Below are 19,151 nucleotides of genomic sequence, written 5' to 3' on the forward strand. Positions count from 1 at the left end.
CGGAGAAACTAAGGTGCCAGCCTGGCAGGGTGGACATGCTCATTATCGGGGGGAGGTCGGGTATGACGGTACGTATGCACGTTCAGGTTTTCAGCAGGGACACAAGACACCTAAGGACAGGGATGGGAGGAGCGGGGCCACTGGGACCCCGCGGGAGGCGTGGTCGAGAGGGTGCTGGGTGGGCACGTCCTGCAGGGGCAGAGGGAGGAGCTGCTTCCCCGGAGGGCCACACCTGTGGACTCACCACTTCAGAGCAGCCGAGAGCCTGAAAGCGACAGGGCACTCGACACTTGCCACACATCCTGACGTGCTCCTGGAACTGGAAAGACTGTCAGTCCACCCGCTCGCCCGTTACCACGTGCCCACCCTGCACCACCACATGGGCCAGAGCCGCCCAGACCACACGCTCGCCCGTTACCACGTGCCCACCCAGCACCATCTAGACTGGAAACTCAGGCCTCCTGTCTGGGTTCAACATCCCATCGTGGCCCCAAACAGCAATGAAGAGCAGGCCCATGAGGAAACTGGGAAGCCCCAGAGCCAACGGTGCCAGGATACAGGGTACCGGCCGTGCCTCAGGTCACTGGGGACAGGCACTCGGGAAAGCAACGGGGGCCCTCGTCCACCAGCCGAGTCCCAGTGCTTCTCCCCCACATTGGGGGAGGGGATGGTCACGACGGAACCAAACTCAGAAGTGGTGACCAGAACAACTTGCCCAGCAGCCCAGCAGCCCAGCAACGAGAGAACACGCGAGCCCAGCAATGGAGCGAGCAGAGCAGCAGCTCACACCCAAAGGATCCCTCTCCTGTGGAAGGTTCTAGAAGTACCAGCCAGCCACTGGGAGACAGGCAGGCAGGCAGGAGGCTACACCTTCATTGAGACACACACGGTCCCCAGGAGGCTCTCCTGTCCTCCAGCCACCACCTGAAGGCTCCCCAGCACCTGCCACTGGTCTGGCTCTCTCACTGCGAGTGGGGGCACAGGCTGGGTTTGGCTGCTCAGACACCAGGACGCACACACCCCTGACTCGTCTGCCCATCCCTTCTGTGGATCTCACTGTCAGATCCAGCACCCAGACAACTCCCTTCCTGCATGTGAGGGGTCTCTAAACTCCAGGACAGGTGACTTCCGGATACCACGTGCCCCCATGGTGAGGGGACGCAGACTGAGGGCTCAGGACACCACGTGCCCCCCGTGGTGAGGGGACGCGGACCGAGGGCTCAGGACACCACGTGCCCCCACAGGGAAGAGATGCAGACCAGGGGTCAGGACCTGGCTGCTTCTATGGTGAGGGGACGCAGACCAAGGACACTCTGGCCAGAGGCGACTAGGCACCCCCTCCACACCCCAGCACTAGCTGACATGATTGTGCACCAGGAACAGCAGAGCAAAGTGGATGTGCTGTGATGTGACGTGACACAACGTGACGTGCTGTGCCGTGACATGCCATGAGCCCACAGGCCCTCCAGTGTTCCTGCCACATGCCAGAAAGCCTGTATCCGACTGGTCTCTATGTCACGAGGTGGCACACGCCTGAGGAGGCCCCCACTGAATCCACAGGGGGGACGCTGCTTAGTGTCTGTCCTCCCAAGAAGGTGGGGACAGGATGGGGGAGGCAAGAGGCCTGTGTAGGACAGACAGCGGTGTCTGGTCCTCCCTGTGTATTAACTGAAGCCCACAGATGGGTGCAAACACAGCATACCAAGGAGCCGCTGTGCCACCCAGGGACTGCAATAGGCAGTCAACACAAAGCCTCAGGCCGCGGCCCAGCCACACCCCACAACACACACGTCTCCATCCACGGTGGGGCGGGAACCATGCAGCCACTTACGTCCTCTCGTAGAATCTTCTCCCCACAGCCTTCGCACGTCAGGGGGAACTGGGGGCAGATGTCACAGTGCACCTGCGGAGAAGTGTCAGGAGGGTTAGGGCCCCCCACCCTGGACCATACAGGCTCCCAGTGTGCTGACTTCGGCCAGGGACCACCTGCAGACAGGCCTCCCCACCCCAGACTGCCCCAGGGCAGCACTAGGGACAGAGGCGCTCTAATGATCTCCTAAGAGCATGTGGCTGCTCGCAGCCTCGCTGAAGCAGCAGCCCTGTGCACCAAGGGAGACATGGGTGGCCAGACATCGGAGCCCCCACGGGATGCTGTCGGCCTGAGCGGCCTCTGGGAAGGCCCACAGGAAGCTGAGAGCAAGGGGACACATCAGAAATGGCACGAGGTGCAGTCAACGTAACCCAGAAAAGAGGGCCCCCCAAGGACAAGAGGCCCCACTGCATCAACAGACAGGCCAGCAGGACCATCAAAGACACCATGTCCTAGAGACACCTGACCCACAATGTGCCATCCGGGTTCCGACAAAGTGAGCCCACTGGCAGGGCCTGTCAGACTGTGGGGACGCACAGGGGACTGACGAGATAGGATGCTGATGCCTCACCGACAAGGCACCCGTCTACATGCCCTGAAGACCTCAGACCAGGACGTCCCATGGGGGACCTGCTTCAGGGGTGGGGTCGGAGGCAACAAGGCCACAGCGAGTCTGGGGGTGCCAAGGGCATCCCTCTCTCCCCAGAAGCAGCCAGACCGCCCATGATCACCTGTAGGCAGCCCCACACCCTCACCTGCAGGTTGGCTCCACAGCAGGGGGCCTGGCAGTGCGGGCAGCTAAGCCTGCGCTCGGGGCACTCGAGTTCCGCGTGACGCTCCTTCTCACCCAGGCGCACAGTGGCCTTGCAGGCAGCGCACTCGGTCAGCATGAACGGACAGTGACCCTCATGGCCACTCTGGAGCAGGAAGAGAGCAAACAGAGGGTCACTGGGTGACTTGGGCGCCTGTGCTCCCCAGTAGGCCACACCACCGACTCCTGTGCAGCTGGCCCTGGGTTGGAGCCCCATCAAAAACCCTGCAGTGACCCTCGTGTCCTAAGGTCCCCGTTTTTCCCCGCGAGTGCTGCTGCTCCAACACTAGGTGCTCTGTCCACACCAGCAATGTCCCCCAGCCAGGCCCCGAGACCCTGTGCCAACCCTCAGCAGTACTGCAAAGCACCCAGTCCGAGAGCAGGGCTGCCCTCTGCAGACGGACGGAAGGCAAGGGGTCGCACAGGCCGTGATCCCGGGAGAGGAGGCACCAGCAGAAGCAGCCTGCGCCTCTCTGGGCACCCCGCCCCTCAGGAAACCCACCAGCTTGACTCAGGACACCCACAACACAGCCCTGCTGCCAGCAGGAGCTCGCCTGCCCCACCCTGGCTACTCCCATCCCCCCAAAAGCAGCTGCCTTCCTCCACACCACAGGGCTGCAGGGGGCAGGGGGTGGAAGGAGGTGAGGGGCTGGACTGGACGTGCCGAGAGCCACAAGGATGTGGGGGACAGCTCGTGGCTCTGAAGAGGAGAGGGACCAGTGGGCGGCTACAGGTCCACAGGGGCCCCACCACGTGTCTTCAGGATCCCCGCTCGCAGCTTCCCAGGGAGGGCGTCCTCTGCGCCCTAACCCCACATGTCAGCCCCAAGGGGCATCCCACAGCACAGACACCCGGCAGGCAGAGGTGAGGTTCACAGCCGAGGCGTGGCGGCCTCCCACAGAGACCCTTGTGTGAGCTCCCCACTAGGGCTGGACAGGAGATGCTGCTGGGGGGCGGGCCCCATGAGGGGGTAGGACCCTGCGCAGCGGACAGGACACCTCAAGGGGAGTGGGCCACTGCAAGGGAGGTGACATTTGAGGGGAGCGGGCCACCGTGATGGGGTAGGGCCACCTTGAGGGGGCGGGCACTGTGAGCTCCTCCCAAAATCACAGGCTGGCCTGGCCACTCCTGCCCCTCCCAACTACAACCCTCCAAAGGCCTGACCTAAGCCTAAGCCTAAACCCTGTGACTGACTGGCCAGCGACTGCAGCCGAGCCAGCCTGTCCGTCACCCTCCCACCCCCACCCACCCACGGCCTGTCCCCAAAGCAGGGTCTTCCAAGTGCCAGCTTTCCTGACCCCATGGCCCCAGGTGCCCGGTCCCATCATCGACCCCGCCCCCCTGGTGACCCTCCACCTCTGGCTGGACAATGTGCAGAGGCAGGGTCAGCCCGGGCACACCAGGGGCATCAGAGGCGTGGTCAACCCATGCATGAAATATGCCAACGTGCAAAGGAAAGCTGGTGGCCCTCCGACAATATGCTCAAGGGAGGGTGCCCGCACACGGGGAGCTGCTGGCAGCCCCTCGATGTAGCCAGATGCAGGGGCCCCCACCCACGTGGAGCTGGGGTGACTGCAGGGAGCCCCTGCGGAGCCAGAGTGGGTGAAGGGTCCAGGCCCCCGCCCGTGGAGCCGGCTGGGTGCAGGGTCTACACCCCCTCACACCTCTGCTCTGCGGCATGGAACGGCCGTCCTCTCTGAAGGCACGAGCTGCCCCTGGCAGACGTTGTCATGCCACCAAACCCGGGGCACTCGCCCCACTGGTAGGTAACTGGGGCAGATCTCCAACCCTGGTGCTCAGAGAAGCACCACCGGCAGAAGCCACAGCCCCCAATTAGAACCCACTCGTCTCTCCACTGCACGGCTGCGGGGAGGCAGGCCTTCCTAGGACATGGGGGAGCTGGCTGCTGACCACGTCCTCCTCCCCACAAACCTTCCCGACCCTGTGCTGTGCTCTGCTGCCCTGAGTGGCCCGTGGGAACCATGGCAAGAGGTTACAGCAAGTGCCTGGGACCCAGGAAGCACTCTGAACCGAGCCAGGCTCTCAGCAAACCCTAAGCGTCACAGTAAAAGGACCCACACCCGAGGCCGGGCTGGACTTCCTCTCTCACACACTTGTCCAAACAATCCCGACCTCAAGGAAAGCGTGCTGTCTCCCAGTCCCGATGCTGATACAATGCTGATACGAGGCAGACAGGACAGAAGGCAGGCAGCCCTGGGCTGTGTCGGCTCCAAGGGTGGGGCTCAGGCCTGAGCTGGACCCGCCCTGGACGTGAGCCGGCCACCGCCCACACCACCGCCTCCCAGGCTCAGGGACTTTCCGAAGCGCAGGGGCCTGGCCAGGGACTTTCCACCCTGCCTGTCTGCAGGTGGCAAGGCGCCCACAGGCCCACGCTGGCTGCAGTCTCAGGTCCACGGCCAGAGGACACTTACCACTCCGCTGCCAACCACAGCTCGGCTTGTAGGCCTGGGGGTCAGGATCAGCCGGGGGGCCGCGAGCCTGGCAGCAGGGGGTAATGCCCCTCGCAGAAGAGTAGCCCTATGCCACTCACCAGGCAGCTGCACACACAGGCTGCACATCCGTCCCCGCCCCCATCCCCCTCAAATCAGAATCACCCACAAGACAAGAGCGTGGCAGGCACCTGGGTAGGACAGAGCACACAGTCCTGTAGGCAGATGGCTTTGCCCTGACTCTGCTCCTGGGGCCAGCCACTCCCACCTAATCCCCACTCTGCCACACCTGGCCACGATGCCACAGCCTCCCCACTCGCCAGGTGGCCTCTGACCACTCTGAAAGGGTGCCAAGTCCCCAGTTCCCCAGTCACCAGACCTGCTGGCTCTGGGCACTGCCAGCCTCCACGTCGGACGCCTGAGGCGACAGCACAGTTACACAAGCCAGGCCTGTTGGCAGTAAGGAAGTGCATGGAGGCCGTGAGCTGGCAGACGTGGGCCTTCCCGTGGCTACCATGGTGCTGACTGCATCTCCAGTTCCCACGGGAGGAGGGCCTTATGTGCCCTACCGTGGGCTGCAGCCAGACAGCCAACAGGGACACAAAGGCTGGTCCTCTGCTGCAGGTGCTCAAGCACCTCACAGTGGGGTGAGGCGCCCTCCAGGCTGGGCACAGAGAGGGCACTGCCCTAGGCCACACGGCCCGCTGGCACAGAGCTGGGACCAGAGCCCAGGTGCTGTGCGACGTACGTGTCCATGCAGACACAAGAGCAGCTCCTGCGCTTCTCAAAGACGGCCCACCCGTTAAATCCCAGCACAAGGTGACAGCATGGGGGATGGAGCGGGGCACCGGGGGCTGCAGCCCCGCGCCCACCCCAGTCCCCACTGTTACCTCATACTCCTTGACCGTCCCTGTCCAGGTGCACCCGCTGTGCGGACAGACTGCTGGCAGGCCCTCTACCTCCCTGCGGGCAGCGTTGTCTGGGAAAGCCTGGGGAGGGAAGCAGTCCCGGTCAGGCTTTGTCCCGCCTTGTGAACGCATCCAGGCACATCCAGTCATGAGCCGTGAGCGGCCCCTCAAGGAACAGAGACTCGGAGAGTCGGCACCGGACAGTCGGCGTCGTGGGCGTCTGCTCTGAGAGGGTGCCCAGTTTCTCCGGAGTCACCCGCCCTCCCAGCCGCAAGAGGGTGTCCCAGAATGTTCCCAGGTCCCTGCAGGTACCCACCGAGCCGCTGTCTAGGATGGAAACGCCTTCTTCATATATGCCCTCCTGCACGCAGGCGGCACAGTTCTGGGGCCCAGAGCTGAAGGGAGGAGGAGAAAGTCGGCCGTGAGACCCTCGAGGATCGAGCGAGCACTGTCCTCCTTGCCCCGAAACCCAGCCTCCCGATCCCTTCTCACGCCTTCGTCTTTCCTCGGATCAGAGACCAGCGTCTGCTAACCACTCAGCCTCTGGGGGCTCCAACACCAGGCAGTCCTGTGTATCGGCAGTCTCGGCCGCCCTCCACAGACACACTTGGGCACTCAAGTTCCCACACGCATGCTCTCCCTCGGACGGCCGCCCTGCAGTCCAGCGCACCCCAGGCGGCAGTCCTCCAGGGGACGTGCTGCCAGTACAGACCAGGACGTTTAGGCTCGTCTGAGCTCCAGGCCTCACCTCAGGATGCTAGCCAAGCAGTAGGAGCAGTAGCGGTGGCCACACTGGGCCTGCACAGGGCGACGCAGCACGTTCCCGCAGGCTGAGCACAGGTACTTGTCTTCCAGCTTTGTGCCTAACAGTGTCCTGGAGAAGCCGGGCTGCAGCAGGTCTAGGGAGCCAGGGGGAGTCACGCTCGCAGCTGCCATGGGGGCCGCCTCCCGGCTGGCCTGCCTAAGCCTGCAGAAGAGAGCCACATGTCACAGGGGCTCTCCCCTCCCTGTCCCCACCCCCAAGGGCCCGCTGGGAAATGACACAGATCAATTTCCTGCCAGAAACTTGAGAGCCATGGCTTAGTGAGGGCCTGGGACCACCACACAGCCCCCCATGCCAGCTGAGTTCAAGGCCACCTGCAAGGCGTTTCGCCTGAGCACAGGGACACCCCCAAGGGCCCTGGCCGATGGCACCAGACTGTGCAGCCGCCACGCCTGCTCAGGGGGACCAGCCCCCCGACGCTAGGCCACTGGGGCCTGGCTCTGAGTTTTGGTCCAGGACAGCAGGCAGCTGTGAACTGTGCCTCAGCCACAGGGACAGGGTTCACAATCCCAGCTGCCAGCCCCCTGGGTCCTGGTTGTGCTGCAGACCAGGAGCACGGTCGCTTGGGGCACCATGCTGCGGCCAGTAGCTTCCCGTTCACACCGAGTGCTGACACGCTTCTAACCGTGCCAAACTGCTCCCGCCCCCACTTCAAGCACCACCTAGCTGGACCCATGGGGAGACACCCTTTCCTCCTAGTCTCTGGGCTGACCGTGGCCTCGTGGCCCCTCCAGCCACCCTGCCAGCTCCCACCCTGCTCAGGAGGCAGCCCCCAGCTGGGTGGGCCTCCAGGCTCCCACGGAGCCTTCCTCCTGCCAACGCCGGGCCCTCCTTGTGCAGCAGCCCAGGAGAAACTGCGCTTCTGTGGGGCTGACGCTGGGACAGAACAGGGACTCAGGGCACCTCAAGCCCCTGCCAAGTGTGCTCAAATGATGTCCCCGAACCCACAGACTGAGCTGCACCTCAGTGTCAGAGATGCCAGGGCCCCTCTCAGCAGGAGAGAGAAACAAAGCTGGAGAACAGAGGACGGTCAGCCACCAAACTCCAGGCCACGACCATGCCTTCTCCAGGCCGCGACCACGCCTTCTCCAGCCTGTGAGCCCACGGCTGGGTCTGCTGCCAACGCTTTCCAGAGAAGAGGAGGAGATGAAACTGGTGAAGCGTGAGGACAAAGGGCCTCCAAACCTCCGGCTGAGGTGACTGCGACCTGGAGTGCAGGTGTGTGGACAGGGCCTGCTGGGGCTCCGTCACCCTCGTCCCCAGTGTCCCCAGGCGGCGGCTCTCACGGTGGCCTCACCCCGTCGTAGCCATGACTACTGGCACACTGAGTCTGCTGCTGGAACCAGCGTCCGCCCCTCTCCTAGTGGGTCTCCCTCCCTGTCACCAATCCCTCCCCTTTCCCAAACACGAGATCCTTTCCTGACAACCTGTCTCCTCGCACAACGCGTCCAAAGCACGTGAGCCGAGATCTGGTCCCCATCCCCAGCAGCATCCTGGCTGTGTCTCCTCTAAGACCAAGCCGCTGATTCTTCACGTCTTCAGTCTGTTCGATATCCCTGCTGACCCCCCTGCTCCCATCTGCCTTTTTCCTTGTCCGGCTTCCGCATGCACATGAGACCAGAGACCATGGCTTGGTCAAAGCGACTGTCTTGCTAAAAAGCACACTAAAGAGCTCTTTCACAGCAAATCTGCCCAATGTATCTTTTGATTTCTGCTGCCTCCACAAGCATTGACTATAGATCAAGTTGCACGGGTGAAAGATAAAGCTCTAGGGCACAACGGACGCCAGGAGTGACGGGCACCAGGTGTGACGGACACTGGAAGTGACAGACACCAGGAGTGACAGGTACCAGGAGTGAGGGACACTGGAAGTGACGAACACTGGAAGTGACAGACACCAGGTGTGACAGACACTAGGTGAGGTGCTTCAACAAATGGCTGCAACGCTACAAACACCGACTTGCTATGCCAAGAAATCTAAAAGCAGCTACCTGGTCAACCAAATGGAAGAGATAGATACACGTTGACATCCATTCCAAAGAAATGCAATCAAGCAGAAGGCAAAACTCACTGAACAACGTTATTAAAATCACGTGCAAACAAAATCCTGAGGACAATTCACAACTGACTGCGGTCCTGCATCTACAGAGAACTACCGGAAGCTTGGGCGGGACTCAGAAAAGGTGGTAGAAGCTGGTGTTGGACCTGTCTTGGCCAAGAACAGAGAAAACGCAAAGATGTTCACCTGTGCTTCAGCACCTTGGGACACGGGAACACACGCTCACAAAAGCCCACTTAAACAAGAACATGCCGGGCCCCTCAGCCATCCAGTGTTCTTGGCCGAGGTGAGTGGCCTTGACTTCCTGCTGTGTTAGGTCAGGGCTCCTGAGCACAGGGGCCTCTGGCACCCAGCCACCCTCTCACTGTGGCACGCTAGCCACTGTTCTCACCAGACCTTGGGAGCCAGGGAGTGAAATGTGGTCCCCAGCCAGGCCTGACCTGCTTGGCCCACGGGCGGGCAGCAACCTGCTGAAGCCCCTGTGAGCAGAGGGCCACTCTGCCCGACAGAACCATGGAGTGCTCCAGCCCGCTGGCACCAGAGACAGGAAGTCGGCGTTTTCTGGAGAGGTGCTTCCCAGCAAGGAAGCAACGGGGAGGAGGTTTCCAGAGGGGGTACAGTGCTCACAGCAGAGCCTGGGGTAGAGGGGATCCCCCCGTGTGTTGGGGAGACACCGCCACCTGCAGGGAGCAGGGCCTGGTGGGGCGGCGGAGGCCTCAGCAGGACCGTCCCGAGCAAAGCCTTGGGACCTGCTGTCTCAGTTATGGCAGGCACACCTGCCCCACTCAGAATCATGTTCAAGGTCAAGTGACAAAGATTCTTCCACTGACAGGTGATGGGGTGCTCTCTGCCTGACCAATGCTGTCCCCCCACTTTGCCTGAGGCTGGCTGGGGGAAGTGAGTGTTGAGGGCAACAGGGGCCACGACGAGGTGCAGAGGGGCAGGGCTGCACCCAGGGAGCAGGGTGTCCGCCTGCAGTCACTCAGGCGTCTACCTCCCGCAAGGGCTCCCACAGGCCAGGGAGGGGCTTGTGCACTCGGGTACCGACACGCTGTAAGACTTAGCGAGAGCAGACTTGAAAAACACAAGTTCAAAACCCAAACGGTAAAGTTCACGGCACGTACATTATACGTCAAAGCCGTTGAAAAAAACGGACTGGCAATTTCACATTGTTGGGGTCCCACCTGAAAACAGGAACTCTGAGTCACCAAGTACCACTGCCCAGCAGGTGACACATAGCCCCAGTCAGGCAGGGTCAGGACACTGGCCAGCACACCTCTCAGCCCAGAGCTGGAGAGCCAGGTCCCAAACCCACGCAGCCTCAGCTCTGCAGCCAGAACGAGGCACCTGTCCTCACAGAGCGCAGGTATCCCAGGTAGCAGGACCGCTCCCATCAAACACCTGTCAGTTCCAGTCACCTCTATCTACCGAGTCACGCTTTCACGCGAACACCTTCCTCTGTGCACAGCAGCCTGCTGCAGCCCCTGGGGTCCTCGAACCCCGGCCCCGAGTCTCCGCTCTGGCTCCCAGCACACAGAGATCCCTGGGGCGCAGCCCTGAGCTGGGTCCTGGCCAGACATTCGTCATCTGCCTGCCTGCTGGGCGCAAAAGACACAAACCAAGCCCTGACAGCCCATAGGAGACCAGGTGGGTGTCCCAAGAGAAACGGGCAGCTGGGAGGGCTGGCCAGGGCTGGGGCGCCAGGTACACATCTGTGCACTCACATGACCAAGACCTACCTGCTCCTGGGAAACCACCAGGGTGGGAACGGGTGGGGGCCTCCAAGGGACAGGAAAGGACTGCGGTGCCCACGGATAGGTGTGCAAAGGGGTGTGGGGGCCAGAGGTCTTGGAAAGCGACCCTCAAGGCCTGAAGGTCCCAGAAATGGATCAGGCAGCGCTACAGAGGAGCTGTGTGAGGACAAGTGTGTGAGTACAGCTGTGTGTACAGACGGGTGTGAGGGGACAGGTGTGTGCAAGGACAGGTGTGTGTAGAGAGGCATGCAGGGACAGGCATGAGGAGACAGGCGTGTGCAGAGACAAGTGCGTGCAGACAGCCGTGAGGGCACAGGAGTGCGGGCACAGGAGCGTGGGAACAGGTGTGCAGGGACAGGTGTGTGTGGACAGGCGTGTGTGGACAGGCGGGCAGGAACAGGTGTATGTATGCATACAAGTGTGCGGGGACAGGAGTGCAGGGACAGATATACAGACAAGTGTGCAGGGGCAGGCGTGTGTGGACAGGTGTGTACGAACAGGTGTCTGGGGACAGGTGTGCAGGGACAGGCATGCAGGGACAAGTGTATGGGGACAAGTGTGCAGACAGGAATGTAGGGATAGGTGTGTGAGGACATGTGTGTGTGGACAGGGTATGAGGACAGATGTCTGCAGACAAGTGTGCAGGGACAGGTGTGCAGAAACAGGTGTGTGGACAGGCATGCCAGGCAAGTGTGTAGGGACAGACATGCCGGGACAGGTGTGTGCAAACAAGTATATGGGGACAGGCATGCGAGGACAGGTGTGCAGAAAGGCGTACGGGGGCAGGAATGCAAGGACAGGTGTGTCTGGACAGGTGGGAGTGGACAGGTGTGTGTGGACTGGGGTATGGGAACAAGTGTGCAGACAGGAGTGCAGGGACAGATGTGTGCAGACAGGCATGTGGGAACAGATGTGTAAGGACAGGAATACAAGGACAGGTGTGTGGACAGGTGTACGGGGACAGCAGTGTGAGGGCAGGTGTGTGGAAATATGTGGGGACAGGTGTGTGTGGACTGGTGTGTGAGGACAGGTGTGCAGACAGGCGTGTGAGGACAGGTGTGCAGGGACAGGTGTGTGTGGACTGGTGTGCGGGGACAGATGTGCAGGGGCTGGTGTGTGAGGACAGGTATGCAGACAGGTGTGTGGACAGGCATACAGGGAAAGGTGTGCAAGGACAGATGTACGGGGACAGGAGTTCAAGGGCAAGTGTTGCAGACATGTGCCAGGACAGATGTGTGTGGACTGGTGTGTAAGGACAGGTGAACAAACAAGTGTGAGGGCATGGGGGCAGGTGTGTGTGGACAAGTGTGCGAGGACAGGTGTGTGTGGACTGGTGAGGACAGATGTGCAGGGACTGGTGTGTGGGGAAAGGTGTGCAGGGACTGGTGTGCAGACAGGTGTGTGGGGACAAGTGTGCGGGGACAGGTGTGCAGACAGGCATACAGGGGAAGGTGTGCAAGGACAGGGGTAGGGGGACAGGAGTGCAAGGGCAGGTGTGTGCAGACAAATGTGCGGGGACAGATGTGTGTGGACTGGTGTGTGGGACAGGCGAGCAGACAAGTGTGAGAACAGACATGGGGTAGGTGTGTGCAGACAAGTACGCAAGGACAGGTGTGTGTGGACTGGTGTGCAGGGACAGGTGTGTGGACAGGTGTGCGGGGACCGGTGTGCAGACAGGCATACAGAGGAAGGCGTGCGAGGGCAGGTGTATGGGGACAGGAGTGCGAGGGCAGGTGTGTGTGGACTGGTGTGCCGGGACACGTGCGGGGACAGGTGTGTGTGGACAGGCATGCGGGGGAAGGTGCGCGCGGATGGACGAGTTCGCCGAGCCGGAGCCAGGGGAGCCGCTCGCGGCCACGCCGGGCGGGTCCTCGAAGACCGGCACGCCGCCTCGCGCCCGGAGCCAGCGGCCCGCGGAGTTCGCGAACTTTCCTGCGCGGCCGCGCTCCGAGTTTCAGTTTCCGGGCGCTCCTGTAAAATCCCCTAAGGCCTGGGCGGCGGCCCGGCTGCCCGCCCTCCCTCTTGGCCCGGTCTCCTCGCCCGGTCCCCCGCCGCAACCCGTGTCCCGCGCGGTCCCGGCCGCGCGCGCCCCGCGCCCCGAGACCAACTCACCCCAACGGTCGCCTCGCGCCCGGAACTGAGTGCCCGCCGGGCAGCCCCCGCCGCCACCACCCGGATCCGCCTGACAGACAGACGCCACCGCCTACCCGAAGCGCACAGGGAGCCGCAGCGGAAGCCGATTGGTTGGATCCGCCCCCGCCGCCGGCCGCCCCCGAGTTCGTCTGACTGACAGACGCCACGGCCTACCCGAAGCGCACAGGGAGCCGCAGCGGAAGCCGATTGGTCGGATCCGCCCCCGCCGCCGGTCGCCCCAGAAACGCCTGACAGACAGACGGCACGGCCTACCTCAAGCGCGCAGGGAGCCGCAGCGGGCGCTGATTGGTCACCGCTGTCGCGCCGTCGCATTTAGACCACGCCGTTCAGCCTTTTCCGAGCCTGGCGCTGTTGAGTGTGTGTAGTTTCCTGGGGCCGTTCAGTTACCGCCTCCTGCAGCCAAAGCCCTCGGCCCTCCGCGCCGACGAGCTACACGAGAACAGGCCGGTGCAGGCCGTGTCGGTCCTCACGGAGGCGGTGATGCAGGCCGGGACACGAGGAGCGAGCGCGGCCGGAGCGTGCGATGTGCTGCCAGGCGCCGCCCGCGCCGTCCAGCGGCCACCAGGGTGAGCCCTAGGCCCCGACTGGATTCTGTACGGGCCGCGCACACAACAGGACTTCGTTCCAGTTACATCCGTGGAAAACAGTAAAGAGTAACTGGCCTGCACTTCGGGGGTCAAGTTCCCTTTGGGAGTGGAGAAAATGATCGCCAGCTGTATGGACGCTGCGGTAGAGTTGGCGTGACGCACGGCGACCCCACTTGGACCAGAACGAGGCACGGCCCGTGCTGCACCAGCCTCGGTCCTGCCCGCTCCCTGCTGTACCTGAGCCAAGGTTGCAGCCCCCGTGTCAGTCCCTCTCCCTGAGGGTCTTCCCCTACTTCGCTGACCCTCCACTTTGCCAAGCATGACATCCCCCTCCAGGGAATGGCCCCTTCTGACAGCATGACCAGAGTAGGTGAGACCAAGTCTGGCCATTCTCGCCTCCAAGCATTCTGGCAGCACTGCTTCCGGTTAGTTCTTCTGGCAGTCCATGGTACTTTCAGTCTTCTTCACCAACACCACAACTCAAAAGTATCAACTCTTCTTCAGTCTTCCTTGTTCGTTGTCCAGTGACAGAGAACTTCCAGAAGTGCAGGCTGGATTCAGAGGAAGACATGGAATGAGGAATATCATTGCTGATGTCAGATGATCTTGGCTCAAAGCAAATAGCAGAAAGATGTTTACTTGTGTTTGATTGACTATGCAAAGGCATTTGATTGTGTGGATCATAACAAATTGTGGATAACTTTGAGAAGAATGGGAATTCCAGAACACTTAATTGTACTCATGAGGAACCTGTACATAGACCAGGAGCTGTCGTTCAAACAACAAGGGGACACTACATGGTTTAAAATCAAGAAGTGAGTGTGTCACGGTTGTATCCTTTCCCCACACTTATTCAATCTATATGCTGAGCAAATAATCCGAGAAACTGGACTATATAAAGAACGTGGCATCAAGATTGGAGGAAAAATATTAACAATCTGTGATATGTGGATGATACAACTTTGGTTGCTGAAAGTGAGGATGACTTGATGAAGATTGAAGACTGCAGTCTGGATTACATCTCAATATAAAGAAAACAAAAATTCTCACAATGGGACCAATAAGCAGCATCATGATAAATGGAGAAAAGATAGAGGTTGTCAGAGACTTCACATTGCTTAGTTCTGCAGTCGATGCCAATGGAAGCAGCAGTCAGGACATCAGAGGACATATAGCACTGGGCAAGTCAGCTACAAAGGACCTCTTTCAAGTGCTGAAGAGCAAAGATGTCTCCTTGAGGACTAGGGTGCTCCTGACACAAGCCATGATATTTTCAGTCACCTCATGTGCATGTGAGAGCTGGACAGTGAATAAGAAAGACTGAAGAAGAGTTGATGCTTTTGAGCTGTGGTGCTGGCGAAGAATGCTGAAAGTACCATGGACTGCTAAAACAAGTAACAAATCTGTCCTGGAGGAAGTGCAGCCAGAATGCCCCTTGGAAGCGAGAACGGTCAGACTTCGTCTCACCTGCTTTGGTCGTGTTGTCAGAAGGGACCATTCCCTGGAGAAAGATGTCATGCTTGGTAAGGTGGAGGGTCAACGAAAGAGGGGAAGGTCCTCAACGAGATGGATTGACACCGTGGGTCTGGCAATGGGCTCAAGTATTGCAGGGATCATGGAGCTGGTGTGGGACCAGGCAGTGTTTCGTTCTGTTGTGCACAGGGTTGCTATGAGTCGGAGACGACTCAACGGCAGCTAACAACAACAACACACACATATGAGGCAATTGAACATGCCATGGCTTGGGGCAGGTGCATTTTAAACTTCAAAGAGATATCTTTGCTCTTCAGCACTTCGGAGAGGCTTTTTGGAGCAGATTTGCCCAGTGCACTGTGTCGTCTGATTTCCTGACTGCTGCTTCTGTGGGTGTTGACTGTGGATCTAAGTAAAACGAAATCCCTGATCCTTCAACCATTTCTCCATTTCTCGTGCTTGTTTATTGGTCCAGATGTGAATTACGGACTTTAAGATGGCCACGTGGTGAGTTTGGTGTTACATGGCATCATGTATGTAGCATCATCGTTCTTACACAGTTTATAGTGATTTGGGTGAAAGTATACAGAACAAATCGGGCTTCCAGTCAACAGTTCATACACAGTTTGGTTTGTGACGGTCATTGCAATCCTAGAATGCAATAGCACTCTTCCCACTTCCTGCTTCACCATAATTTTTAAAACAAATGTTCCACCTATGGCCTCCAGACACACGGAAACGTGGAACACTCAAATGGCAACATTTCAAAATGAGGTCACGGTCCTAGCCAGGACAAGAGGGCCTGGTTGGGGGTGCCGCGTGTGTCGATGCCATCAGCGCCACACGGCAGTGGCTGGAGGAAGCCCCTGTGTGTGTCTGGAGGTGACGGCCCAGGCCTAGGCGGCATATGTGATACGAGTGTTCTGTGACATAAGAAGTCTTCTCTGATGCTGCAGAGAGGTTTCCTGGTGCACCGGGCTCTCTGCCCCTGAGCAGCAGCCAAAATCAGGGAAAGTGTTCCTCATGGGCACTGGTGATGCAATGGTTAAGTGCTCAGCTGTGAACTGAAAGGTTGTTGGTTTGAACCCACCAGTAGCTCCCTGGGAGGAAAGACCTGGGACCAGCTTTCATGAAGAGTCCAGCTGGGAAACCCTTTGGGGCAGTTGTGCGCTGTCACCTGGAGTCACTCAGTGGTACCCAACAACATTCCTGGGTAGAAGCCGGACAACAGGGCAGACACCCGAAGTTATGTCAGCTCATCAGAGCCGTCCGTGGTGGCAATGCTAATGGCCTGCCATTCAGTCATCCCTTGGCGTCTGAATTCCCTGACACACCTTCCTGTCCAACAGACCTTTGGTCTCTGACAGACCCAGGTGGCCCCTTCACTCCATCACCGCTTCATCTGAGGCCAAATGTGCCACGTGGCAACAGCTCAAGTCCCACTGCCAGTTCAAGGTGTTTCACTCCAACCCAGGAATGAGGGGCTCCTAGACATAAGGGGGCTTCTGGTGGAGGAAGCTTGAAGTGGCCCTGTTCACCCACCAGCAGCCAAGCAGGGGCCACCTTTGTGACCAGGAAGAACAAGAGGTCACCTGCCACCCAGGGAAATGTCCCAAAGTTGGCCAGCCCAGCTGTGACAGCAAGCAACCAGGGTTTGTGACACTTTACAGGGGCTGGCCTCAGCCCCACCCAGGTCCAGAAATGTCATCTGGGGCAAAGGTCTCCCCTGCTGGAACCGTGCCAGTTCCAGGTTCTTGCCAACACTTCAGTTGGCAGAAAACTTGCATGACAGTTGTAGAGGTCGCAGGCTGCAGCCTCTCGAATCCCAAGGTGCCAGGAGTCAGAGGACACCCCAGTTGCAGGGGGCTGAGAGCCCTTGAAAGTGCCCCAGCCTCAGGCCACCAAAACCTCCCTGACCTGCCTCTTGCCTGCCTCCCAGACCGAGGCCTCAGAGGGCCCGGGAGGACCTGGGCATCGAGAACAACCTGGGGGTGGGGCGTCGAGGGCGCCTGCAGGGTGGCAAGGATGACCTCAGGATGGGCGCTGGCAGCGGCCACGGCCGGGAGGGAGCCTGCAGCAGCCAGTGGAGAGGCCTTGGAGACTGCCGGCCGATGGTGACCGGAAGTCTTACAGCTGCCCACGGTGTTATCCCCATCAAAGTGACTGTCATACCAAAATGAGTCTGCCTCCTGCCCGCACCCCCGGGACCCTCTGGAAGGGCAGTCAGACCCAGAGGCACAAACCCGAAGGCAGCCTGGACACTTAGCCTCAAGAGAGAACTTGGGCGCTGTGGACGCCCCAGAGCTGAGACGAGGCTCCATGAGCACTCGGGCGTCTGTGTCCTCGTGGGTGGGGGAGCCCCGTGCTTGGGGACTGACCGTCCATATGATCAAAGGTTTCAGCTCCACCTGTGTTAACCCTGTGCTTGCCCACTGGGGGCAGGTGGACTTTGGGAGGATTCTGACACTGTTCCCTGCCTGCACCTCAGTGAGTGAACTCCCGTCTCTCCTCACAGGGTGACTGAACTGGCTCTGTGGCTGCCTGAGCGTGGACCCACCCACCTGTGCAATGTCTGTGTGACCTGACATCCCTTTGATGTGTCTGGGGGGACGCCCCCCCAGACTGCATTCTCTGTGACTGTGGACCCAGCCAGTACCCCAGGTCAGCTGTTGCCCAGTCCCCAGTCCCAAAGGGGGACCCCACCAGTATCTGCTGCAGCATCCCAGGGCTCTGGGCCCTGCCCCCACGTCTGTCTGTCCTCTGAGCCCTGCCCCCACTTCACCAATCACCCCTCCTGGGCAGAGGCCTGCATCCAGTCCTGACTGTGGCAGTCAGGGCCACCGAGTTCTAGTAGAGGGTCCCTGCACACCATACAGGCCACCCCTCACCCCCACATGCCCCTGGGGGTGGGTAGGACCTGACTTTGAGAGGACTAAAGGAGCTGTGGGGGCGCAGTGCCTAAGGCACGTGACTGCTAATCAGAAGGCTGGCAGTTCAAACCCACCAGCCACTCCTCGGAAGGAAGACTGGCAAATCCACTTCCATAAAGATTTACTGCCTCAGAAATCCAAAGGGGGTCACTATGAGTCAGAATCAACTCAATGGCAGTGGGTTTTGTGTTTTTGTTTTGTTTTGTTTTGTTTTTTCATAATGAAGCAAGACATCTGCTGAAGCCAGGGATGCATGTGACCCAGTTCCTCAGCCCTGCAGCCCCCCCAGGAGACCTCCTCAGCTCCCATCCATCACTGTGATGTCACTCCCAGAGGGTGCCTGCCCAAGCCGGGAAGGGTGACTCATCTGGTGAGTGGGTGGCAGCCTGGGGGTTCCCAAGACCTCTTCCTGTCTAAGAGAAAGCAAAGTTGGTCCCGCCAAGCGCCTGGGGACGTCCCTAAGCTGACCTGGCACTGGGCCAAGGAAGTCCCCCACCCCCAGCTCACTGGGCAGCCCCCCTCGTCTTCTGGGGGAGCAGGACAGCTGGCTGCATTGGCCCTGGCCCTGGGGTGCCTGGCTGCCAATGCCACGGAGCCAGTGCCCTGAGAGCCGGTGGCTGCAGGCCCCTCCTGTCCGTCTGTCTGTGCCCGGCCTGTGCACTGGGTGCCCAACCCCAGCCTGCAGGCACTTCCCAACCCTGGGGCACCTCCACACCCCCCCCCATGCCTTGGGATGCTCCAGCCTGGCTGAGTCAGGCCCCTTGGGCACCCACCTTCATCAGTCCCAGGCTGCCGCCCACCAGGCAAGTGCTGGCCACTGTCCTTTTTCTAGTAAGGCTTGAGAGGTCAGCCATGTGCTGCCCTGAAGGCAACTGGCTTGGATCTCACTCAGCAGGCACCTGACAGCACTTCCAGAGACCCCCCCTCCCCCCAGCCCAGAGAGACTGGTCCATGGCAGGGCCATGGCTGGGACACCGTGGCCCATCTCCCAGCTGCTCAGGGTCCTCCATTGGTGCCCAGCAGAATGAAACACCGCCCGGTCCCACACCAGCCTCAGAATCCCTGCTGTACCTGAGCCCGTCGTTGCAGCCACTGTGTCGGTCCATCTCATTGAGGGCCTTCCCCTTCTTCGCTGACCCTCTACTTTACCAAGCATGCGGTCCTTCTCCAGGGAATGGTAGCCCCAGGTGAGGGAGACCTGAGGTGGTGGCCCACGGAAAAGGCTGGGAGGCTGGCTCGCCCCCTGATGCCAACCCACCACAGGGCGGGCAGGGCCGCTGACGCCACGGGGCGGGCAGGGCCGCTGAGCTTGTTCAGCCGCCTCATCCTTCA

At 60.3% G+C, this 19,151-nt stretch overlaps 1 protein-coding gene across 1 annotated transcript in view; it reads right to left on the minus strand.

The window, feature by feature from the left end:
• Window positions 1-6,975, minus strand: part of TRAF2 (TNF receptor associated factor 2) — a 10,474-nt gene extending 3,499 nt beyond the window's left edge. Inside the window, exons 1-6 of the mRNA XM_007946943.1 lie at window positions 6,788-6,975; window positions 6,356-6,434; window positions 6,022-6,120; window positions 2,626-2,787; window positions 1,832-1,903; window positions 245-319 (exon numbers count right to left, since the gene is read on the minus strand). Coding sequence (XP_007945134.1) covers window positions 245-319; window positions 1,832-1,903; window positions 2,626-2,787; window positions 6,022-6,120; window positions 6,356-6,434; window positions 6,788-6,975 — 675 coding nt within the window. The remainder of the gene's footprint in view (window positions 1-244; window positions 320-1,831; window positions 1,904-2,625; window positions 2,788-6,021; window positions 6,121-6,355; window positions 6,435-6,787) is intronic.
• Window positions 6,976-19,151: the final 12,176 nt, after the last annotated feature.

This window comes from Orycteropus afer, unplaced genomic scaffold (genome assembly GCF_000298275.1).
Source record: "Orycteropus afer afer isolate SDZICR_OR568_19922 unplaced genomic scaffold, OryAfe1.0 scaffold00174, whole genome shotgun sequence".
NCBI classification, from domain to species: Eukaryota; Metazoa; Chordata; class Mammalia; order Tubulidentata; family Orycteropodidae; genus Orycteropus; species Orycteropus afer.